At 35.5% G+C, this 10,637-nt stretch overlaps 1 protein-coding gene across 5 annotated transcripts in view; it reads right to left on the bottom strand.

Annotated features, from left to right (window-relative positions):
* Positions 1-91: 91 nt before the first annotated feature.
* PLS1 (plastin 1) overlaps positions 92-10,637 on the bottom strand; it is a 41,019-nt gene continuing 30,473 nt past the window's right edge. For 4 of the 5 annotated variants that reach the window (XM_071437649.1, XM_071437650.1, XM_071437651.1 and 1 more), the window contains exons 11-17: positions 10,244-10,264; positions 6,941-7,019; positions 5,777-5,891; positions 4,925-5,058; positions 3,908-4,031; positions 1,768-1,892; positions 92-1,311 (exon numbers count right to left, since the gene is read on the bottom strand). In XM_071437649.1, coding sequence (XP_071293750.1) covers positions 1,176-1,311; positions 1,768-1,892; positions 3,908-4,031; positions 4,925-5,058; positions 5,777-5,891; positions 6,941-7,019; positions 10,244-10,264 — 734 coding nt within the window. In that variant the 3' untranslated portion in view covers positions 92-1,175. The remainder of the gene's footprint in view (positions 1,312-1,767; positions 1,893-3,907; positions 4,032-4,924; positions 5,059-5,776; positions 5,892-6,940; positions 7,020-10,243; positions 10,265-10,637) is intronic. The other variant, XM_071437654.1, reaches the window with a different exon arrangement.

Raw genomic sequence — 10,637 nt, 5'->3', positions numbered from 1 at the left:
ACTCAGTCCAACTGCTTGCTCATCCTGATTCTCCTGTTCTGCCACACTTAGGACTGGCTTCAGGACCTAAGAGAAAGTAGAAGCTTCATACTTAAAAAAAAATTTCTTTAATTTTGATTTAGTTTTTGTATTGTTTGGCTTTTGGTAACAACTTCATTAAATGTACAGCTCCAGCTTGATAAGTGAAAATTTACACTGATGAAAAAGGAGTACAAACAGTTACTTTAAAATTACTAAGAAAAAAATACAGATTTCATCTCATCCAGACAATGCACCGGTCTTTCTACACCAAACCTCTGCAAACATGATACACATTTTAGAAAAATCAAAGGAATGAAATATAAGGAAATGCATACAGTAATAAGAAATTCCATAGTGGACTAGCCAGCTCTTTATTGTTTTCTTAATACAGTATTTTATGAAAAGGTTAAAAAAACTCAACCAACAGCTGTTTAGTCCAACCGCAAAACTTAGCACATATGCAGACCTAATAATGATAGGACATTTCTGCTTTCTATTGCTGGTTTTTTCATAGAACATGGTTTGTAAAAGTTTCTGCTAAGTAACAGAACACAACTACTACATATATTTGAAGATAATTCCCACTAAAAAGTTTCATCAGTTTAATCAGTATTCATTAGTTACCAGACATTATCATAGGCCTTTACTTGCTCTGAAGTCAATGACAAGAGGCTCATTGGCTCCAACAAGAGTTAAGCTCTCCAAGAATAAGGCAAGGATGATAATTTCTGTGCAGTTTGGAGTCCAATCCAACAGGATTGGAATGCACCTTGAGACTTGTTTGACTACATATAAGTAACACCCACAAAAATCAAACAGTGTTTCATAACTGATCCTGAAACAACATATGTAAAACAATGCAGGTTCTCACAGTGCTATGGAAACTAATACAAATGAAGCTTGATTCATATGGGTTTTTCCAAGCAATACAAATCTATGATGTTAATTTGTTAATGAACGTGTTCTGAAAATGGTATTAGCCATAAATAATTCATGTGTTATGAAACTGAAAAAAATTAACTATTATAAACACATGATTAAAAGAGAATTGATATTTGTGCATACAATTTTTCTCGTACTAAATTTCAGAACTCTGTAAACTGCGAGGCATTCATTGTGCTTAACATGGCAGAAAGTTACATTATATGTCTGCATTATTTTATTCTGTTCAGTCCTCTTCCCATCAAACATGCAAACACTGTCATCACCATTTTTGGCTTCACTTCAACCAGGTCATCTGGGAGAGCATAAATACGAGCACCGATTTTTCGAGCAACTGAAATGGCATACCTTGGAAAACAAGAGAAAACAAATACTGTTATTTTTCTGGCTTCTACCAATATGTCAAAATTCACAACAACAAAACCAGATTTTAATAGTAGGATATGCCTGTTTAATAGTACTTAGGCTCTACTAGAAAATGGACATTATTGTGAAGAAAGCATGTACTGGCAGATGTTTTACTACTGGTTATCAAAGCATTTATTTTGGTCAAAAACATATGAGGTATGGCAAACTATTAAGAAACCAATTACAGTGCAGTGTTGGTAGGTCATATCAGCTGTGAATTTGACTTCATATCTTAGATTAACTAGAAAAATAAATAATATTAGAATTTATATTCTATTAAAAAATCAATTAATATTAGTGTTATCTTTCTAACAAATTAGTAAATCATGCATTATACTGTGAATTCATGCATTTCCTGCATTTCAGGAAAATATGAAGCATTAATTTAAAACTTACTTGGCATTGTTCAATTTGTCTTGGTAAGAAAGGTCTTCTCTCTTGACCATTTCTGGACGAACTGCTTTTGGTGCAATGGCATCTATTAAATCTAGGACAGGTAAGCTAGTGCTAATTGATCTGTCCTAAAAGAAAAAGACTCAGGATTAGTTTAAGGAATCTCCTTTGATTATTCCATCTTCAAAATGCAAAAAACCCTACAGCACATCTTGCATGCATACTGAAAGACAGGAGCCTGTTTTCTTACTTCATAATGTGAAGGTTCTCCTCACCCTTTATGAATTCTAATGTTCTTTTCTGCAATCAGTATTATAATGTTCACCGTGCTGGTATTATTATTGCACAAATAGTTTAAATTTATTTCATCAAACTTCCCTCCTTAAGCCCTAAGCCCTAAAGAGCTAGGGAAGGAAGGGAATTTTGACAGAAGTTCAAGGGCCAGACTTTCAAGACAACAAAAAAAGATCCTTCCAGGCCCCCATATATATATTTTCCTTGTTTTCTTGCCATGGAGCTATTTTCTCCAGTAGTTAATGGCTCACTCTGCAATATTGCAACTCAGATGGTGTTCTGAGCTAGTGTGAGCAGTCTGTGTTTCATATTTAATACAGAGAGATTCTTAAAAGAGCGATTGCTGTTGCTGCAATCATTCCACCCCAGCTGTCCAGGCAGAGCAAGCACAGGCAGTGCATGGCAGGCTGCAGTGGCTGAGCACAGCCATGGGGCACAGCTGCCTCTGTCACCAGGTCAGAACTAGGACTGCCAATTCAGGGGAGTCCCACCGAGCCATCACTAATTATACATCTAAAAATACTAATAAAATTCTGCTTCAAGGCATTAAATGCATGGAGTCTCCAAGACCATAAGTCACACCTTTATAATTTTTACTGTTTGAAGTAATGGCAGTACAATAGAACTTGGCTTTCATAGTCCACAGTGAAATATAATGCACGTCTGCATTCTCTTGGTCTGCTTGCCATAGTGTCCCAAAACCCAAACAGTGAAAGGCAATATTTATGTAACTATTGTAAAAAAATTAGCAGTAAAAAACCAAATACTGAATAGTGTCACTTTACATCAGTACCTCCTTATCTTTACTGATCAATCAGCAGTTGAATTATCTTAAAAACATCATCTGAATGACCTTAAAAACACAACCAATGTACCCTCAAAGACACAGGCATACTAAAGGCAAGATACTGGGACAGGTTCTTGTCATACTTTCTGCTTATTTAATATCACCATTATAACAACTTATGTAGAAATAAGAGAAGCAACATCTCATAAGAAAATGAAGGCTCAAGTTACCTTCTAAAGTGAAAATTAAATATTTTTACTTAATTTTTTTATTAATAATGATTTCCTAATTAAAATTCATAATATAGTGAACTCTCAAATATTTAACTTGCTAGGTTCTCCTGTTTTGAATCACAGACACAACTGTCTCAGGTTATAAAATGAACCTGTACAAGCATGTTACATTTGTGTGCAATTATTAATCAGCCATTTCTAGAGCAAGAGATTCACACAGAAAAACACACCTGACACACATACGGCTTCTTTTGTTGTGAACACTTAAATAACGTGGAAGGAAAGGTTCCTTTATCAGCGTGTTCTTTCATGCTGAACGGGAACAGCTCCTGCACATCAGCAGTGCCAAGGACGACACAAGGTGTCGCTGGCCACCCTGGCTCCCTCTCCCGGCTCTGTCACAAGCGAGAACATCCTTTAACCACCTCCTAGGAGGAGTGGTCATCTGCCCCTGGTATTTCCAAAATCGTTTTTCTGGCTCGTACCAGCATGAGAGTGCCTATATCCAAAAACTTGGAAAATATGCGACATGCCAGGCCCAAAGACTGGTAATTTCAGACAGAAGCCCCTTTGAAAGTTTAATGTTCTTTTTATTTTCTTTGGTTTTGGGCTTTTTGTTTTGCATCTTACTGCAGTTACTATAAGTTCTTTTATTTGTCAATATATTTGTAAAATACTTTTGAAGATTCAAAGACTGTCAGAAATATTTCCATAAACAATTTTTCTAGTGGATGGGAGAGCTGCTGTTAAAACCAAATCATTAACAGATCAGGTAAAAAATCCTAGGTCCTATTCTATGTGGAAAAAAAAAGTAAATAAAATTTATTACCTTGAAACTTATAATTGAAGTTTTCTTATTTGCTTTTGCAAGTGTCTGATTCACCCACTTAATAATAATTTCATCATTGACTTTTTCGCCCTCTCCAAGGTCAGACAGTACATTCAAAGTATACCTTCAATAAAGACAAGAGCCCAAGTTAAAATGAGTGGTGGAACTCAACTTTTCTTACAAAGCCATAAGCAAAGGTAAAATATTACTTCATCACAGTAACAATGCTAAGTACTCTTCACAGGGTACCCTTACCTTCCAAACTATATAGTACTTGAAATCACTTTTTCACTGGTTACTGAATAAAATAATAAAATAATATCCCAAACCTCGTAATATTCATGATAACATCTTCATGCATTTGTTTTACTCAGTACATCATAATAAATACTGTCTAAGTTAAAATGACTCCCTACCATCTTAGTAGGGGAAAAAAACTGAATCACAGCAGTCTGAGAACAAAAACCACTTCATGTATTGGGATAGGTCTAAGAAAACTAATTTGAGGAAAACATTTGCAATAAAACACTCCTTAATCAAATCACTTTATAGTAATTTTTTCTCACTCAATACAATAGCAAGATTTTGATTTGATGATACTTATGGTATCTATAGCTGTAATGGCCTACAGTTTTTTACCCTTTTAACTTCTATAGGGTATGTATCACCACTGCCTTGGGTTTTACAAATATTTAAATTATTATACTTACATAAAGATACATGGAATCAACATGAAATAAGGTGAATTCTTTTTACTTGCTGCAGGATCTTTATTTTAGTCGCAGTATCTAGTTTATAAGGTTTTAATTGTCACTATAAATTGTGGTTTCAATCACTGCACAGTATGTAAAATTACAAAACACATATACAATTTTATCTTTGAGAACAGGGATATTTAGAGATGTCTCTCTACAATACCAGTTGGGTGACCTGAACACTACCCTTAATTTGCCTTGATTTACAGACACACATGCACAGACACATTTACACACATCTATCATACACTGCCTAACTTACCTTCTCATCAGCTGCCACACCAAAGCCAAAGTCAGAGTTGGATTACCCTCATTTAGATCGTGTCCAGCAATACCAACCAGTGAGAATTTGGCTTTTGTTTTCCCAAGTTCTACTGCATAATTGCAATTCTCAATCTAAAAATAAATTTTGTTTGCAAATAATGAAAACATATCAATATTTCTGCAATACAGACATATAACCTATGTGTATTTTAAATTACTTTGGCTTGCTGTTACCTACAGTGAGATCTGAAGCTAGAAAATATTTATAGTCTAGCTACCCTGTGATTAAAATAACACAGTTTTTACTATAAATGCAATTATGCGATATTCCAATGATAATTTTTTCTACATTTGAGAAAACCAAGTTTCCACTAAGGTTGTGAATAAAATATATTTATATCAAAACTATACTTTGAAAGATATTGAAATGTGTTCTTCTTAAACAGGCAGTAATTTTTATCTTCTACATTTCAGGCTTCACAACAAAACTATGTGAAAGCTTGGATTCTGCAAGTCTTGCCCAATAATAAATATAAAATAAAACTGCTCTGGGAGGAAAGGCCTCACAGTATAGGAGCATCCAGCAACAACAGCCAGATCAGGCCTGAAGCTTTCACTTATAAGAGCCAAATCAGGCCATAAATTAAATATTGCTAAAAGGTGCCAACGTTTAGAAACCAAGGCGCTATGTGCTGTAACTGCTATTTATTCTTTGGGTAACATCTGAAAAATAGATTTTCTTTTTTTTTCTCCCAGGGCTGTCTCAGTAGCACAGAAATCTTGACAACACAGAGTGCCATGAGCATGATGGGAGCAGTGAAGCTGGGCTGCCTCCCAGAGCATCACCCACCTTCTTCATGTTTCCTCCGAGCAGGGAGTAAGGAGGTTTGTTGACGTGGCTCCAGTCAACCGGAACACGCGTCATGTCGTACAGTTGGAAGATGATTAAAGCATCAGAAAGGTCACTAAACCAAGAGCAAAACAATGGGCTTCAGCACAAAAGGACAGACTGACAATGAAAGTAAGTACTTGAGACTTCCCACAGTGTAATTAAGTTGCTGAAAAATTCCAGACACATAAACAAAAACTGGTGCTGTTCTGTAAAGAAACTGGCCTACATTCCATTGCTTGATTCCTACAATTATATACACCAAATTCTGCATTTAATTTCATTAGTTTCACAAACCTAACTGAAGCAGTCTCAGTCACTGGCCTCAAATAAATAATTACTTTCATAAGGCAAGCATAGACAAAATAGCTGCTAAGAATTTTAATTTATTGATCTAGTTTTAGTTCTCTAAGGACCTCCCCAAATGTTAAATACTCATGCAGATGCCTACAGATGAATTTTGCTAAAGAATAATCAAACCCAATGAACTTATTCTTGCAAAAGAAGAATAGAAGGAAAAGTATTATTTTCCCATTATATGTTGCATTACTGATAATTCCCATCAGCTACTTAATAAATGAAATTCTCCACGTTAAGCTACCTACAGATCACTTTACAGAGATCAAAAAACTGAAATAATGAAACCAATTAGTAAATATATATATATATATACAAGCAGGTGTTTCCATTTGCTCCCTCAATTTCATCTTTTATTAACAGAATTTGAATCAATTTCTAGCATAATTTGAAAGTGACCAGAAGCATCTAAAAAGCTTGTTACAAAGCCCTTCATCTGAGAGAACACTACGCTGCAGAGCTCCTCACAGTCTACTGAAAAAATAAAAATTATACATCATAAAAAACAAATAACTTTTTAGAAAATGTAATTCGGCCTACAAGTGAGTGAGGGGGGAGGATTTAAACCTTCTTAGGTTTTCTAGTCTATCTAGATTCTGACTAGAATATTTGAGTCAGATACTGCTTAATGTGGTCCTACAGATCAGTTTTGAAGAGGAAACCTAGAAATCAGTATTCTAGTAGAAATACAAGTTCCCCCTCTTCTTTCCTTCTTTCTTCCCCTGTTACCCATGGGATGTCAAATGAGTCTTTTAAAAAAAATCTTACCTGTATAAATGATTGACATATGGGCTCACACCCAGTGAATTCATCCAGTTTCTGAAAGTCCTTTCTTCCTTACTTTCTCCTATGGTGACAAATACAATTCTATATAAGTTATTGGGGAAAACACTTTAATAAGCAATGTTTAAATGCTTCTCATATCCCTCACCACCCCCCTCCCACCCCAAAAAGAGTTCATAATTTCCCAAGCAATAGTCTATACTACAAGGCAATCCTATCCAATTCAGATCCACTCAGTTCTGGGCACAGGGCAGGGGGACTACATGGAGTAGTGTTATTATACTACATTTATCTGAGTAAATACAATTTGATAAAATACAGAAATATTTTTTGTTATATTTCACATAATTAATATATAATGGAGATGATTAATAATCATTTCCTGAAACTAAAATGAGTGGAAACTGCATTCAACAGTTTGAGAGAAGTAACATCTTTAATTTATTAAAGTCAGTACTAACACACAAGGGACTACAACTCCACTCTCCCCTCACAGAATTTGACAGTATTAATTTGCAAAGGGCCTCCCTCCCCTAAGCAACAGATTTCTTTTGTTTTTAGTTCTTTGCACTGAAAACATGGAGAGGCAGTGTTGTATTGGTTAACTTTGTGAAGCTATTTATACTGCTGAGGGGGCCAGTTATCCTCACAGTTTTAACCAGCAATTCTACTTACAAGAACTGCAGAAAATTCATTAGGAAGTAAATCCCAACCTTCACTTTCCTGCCATAGATTGTGTTTATTATTGCAATCACGAGCCCTAACCTAACTCTCTTTCTCTATCAAGTTAGAGCTTGCAATAATTCATTAATTTTCTACATATAACACTACCTAAATTTTAACAACATCTCCGTAGCCATCTACATGTGAATCAGTGCCGCATAAGCTGTTTTCTCTTGCATCAAAGAGAAGCATTTGAGAAAATATTTAGCCTGAATATGTGAGCTTGGAATAACCTGACCACTTTGTTCCCCTGGGTTGATAATCCACAGTTAAGAAAACAGCAAAGATGCTGAGGAGGCAGAAAACCCCTCCAAACAATGAAAGAGCAGATTTCTCCAGACTGAAGCACAAATATCTAAGCAAGATTTTTCTCTGCTGTTTTTGTTTGCTCCTTAGAGGGTAACAATACCGTGTTTGTCTGATGAGGTGTATACAGTATGAAAACTGTCTCATTTAGTACTGCAGTTCTAGGCTGACTAGAGAATAATGAATATTTTTGTAAAATGAAGCTACTGTGTAAACGTATTTATCATTCGATTAGAAAGGAAATCTCTTTAACATTATCTTTTCATGCCTAGACCTATGTCATAACATTGATTTTTAGATGGAAGCTACCATTTTAATCTAGGTCTCTTACCCTTTTATACAAAAAGCTCTGGACTTCAGAAATTTCAGCTGTAGTTTACAGTTTCTAATGGAGTAAATTTTATTTTTAAACTTTCAGCCACCTTACCAGGCTCTTTCCAATTATTATGAAATAGTTGATATTCATCTTACTGATACATTTTCTAAATTATTATTTTTTTCATATGCAATTCAAATTAGTGTTGGTTTCAAATATTTACTTGTAAAAGTAACCACAGAGCTACTGATGAAACCGAAGAAACAAAGAAAACTACCACTCTGCAAGATCATCAGAGAGCTTTGTTTCACATATTTCTTGCCACATTAAAATTTAAAAGATCACACTATGTGACCAATTTATTAAAATATCATTTTTTCCATTTAAAACAATCATAACTCAATAATTATATATAATTTAAGTTTATAAAGAGTATCTTTGACATTATAGTATTTTGAAGCAAGTGCCTTGTGTTTTTTTAAATAATTTCATGGTTACTGAGCTTTGAGTTGATTTGCAGTACCTAAGATACTGACTGCAAAGTGCTTTTAGGAACACTTGTCCATTACAAAGACAGTACCAAGGTTATTTAGTGAACTCTTATGAAACAGCATAGCCACAAAAACAGATACTCAGCAACTGCACTCAGACTGAGGATTTTAAAATGCTTGCTTAAGATTGTCAGGAGAATCCACAGTAGCCAAGCAGGAGCAAGAGCATGCAAGCTGGGCAGGACCCTTTTGGAAAGGACCCCAGGAACTAAACCCAGCATACTATATTTAATATGCCACTCTAAACAAATCCCTTTATCATGCAATACAGGAGTGTTCATAAATTTTCCAGATGGCTGAGAACTGACCATTTTTTTTCTGTCTATTCTTTTATTCAAAATATACCTTGTGATCCTATCAGGAGCATATCTTCTGCTGAGTGGGGCAGCAGATAGCCAAAATCATTGGAAAACTGCAGAAAGGGGGCAGAGCTACACAAAAGAGAGAGGAGCAAATTTGGTAGTATCCTTTATATTTATTGCCATCTCTTTTTTGAGATCATTACACTGTGGAACTGAGTGGAGAGTAGCCATAGGGAGGGGATGAAGAATCCAAAGAGCTCCGAATAAATCTAAGATTATCTCTGCAACACAACTGAGCTCAAGATACAGTTGCACCCAAAGTTCAGCCAGCCTGATTGGGAGTACTTAACCCTCTTGTGGTGACAGCCATGAAGGCTGCCAATAATCTAAGCAACAGCACAGAACATCTACACTGGGGACACAAGTCCCTCCTCTTCCTCCCCCCAAGAACTCAGCTTTCTTTGTGACTTTGACTCCAAATTGCTGCTTTCCCCACAAGCCAGGGGCTCCTTGGATCAGCAGCAAAGGTGGTGCAAGAACTGAGCTCAGGACTGCCCTCTCCACCCCCACACAACAGCAAATGCTCATTTTGCTATGTCAGTATTCCTGAGAGTCACGATCTCTTATTTCAGTGCACATCACCAGACGTATTATCAGGGCAGATGTCAGTTTATGCACAGCATTGACAGTCTTAAACTGAAGAGGAACAGCCACACCACACTGATCAGGTGGGACAGTCCCTGAAAAGATGGAATTTACACAGGAAAATGAAAACTTCCCAGAAGCTCTACTCACCCACACATACCTACAGCTTGACATCTCCATTCATGGAAAGCCCTTACTGGCTAAACCCTCCAAAATACCTGTATGGCATTTGACTTACTGCAACTCTTGCCCTCATTTTATATGCTGTGGGTTTTTTCCTTCTCTTTTACTTATGATGGCATATTAAAACAATAGAAAAATGTAAGAACAATGCAAAAAATCAACCAGAAAAGGACAGAGATGATTAAACAATAGGGAAAAAAAAGAACGAAAAATTGCAGAATAAACACTTTTATGGAGTACAGAAAAGTACTAAATACAGTACCTACATTAGGAGGGGTCAAATCTGCATTTCATGAAGCAAAACAGGAAAGCATTATAAATTATGAGTCAGATTTCAAAAGACAATCTATGATGAAACTATAAAGAAATCAATGTCATATTTTATAACACTAGCTTGAGAAAACATCAGTATAAACACAGGACTTAATGGAAAACAAACAATACATTAACAGGAAAGAAAAACCATTAACAACATTGTCTTTGGGCTGAAATAACTATTTTGATGGTTTGGATCTACTTGACATCACGGGAATTATTATTTGAGGGCAAAAAGGAGTCATCTACTTTTCTTTGAACAGATAACATTGGCATGGTTATCCATCTCTAAAATATATACTATAAATACTAAGTTAAATTTGGCCAGTATTTATAATTAC

This window comes from Agelaius tricolor, unplaced genomic scaffold, assembly GCF_023055355.1.
Source record: "Agelaius tricolor isolate 1412-34295 unplaced genomic scaffold, bAgeTri1.0.p SCAF_12, whole genome shotgun sequence".
NCBI lineage: Eukaryota > Metazoa > Chordata > Aves > Passeriformes > Icteridae > Agelaius > Agelaius tricolor.
This window is presented reverse-complemented; position numbering and strand designations above follow the sequence as displayed.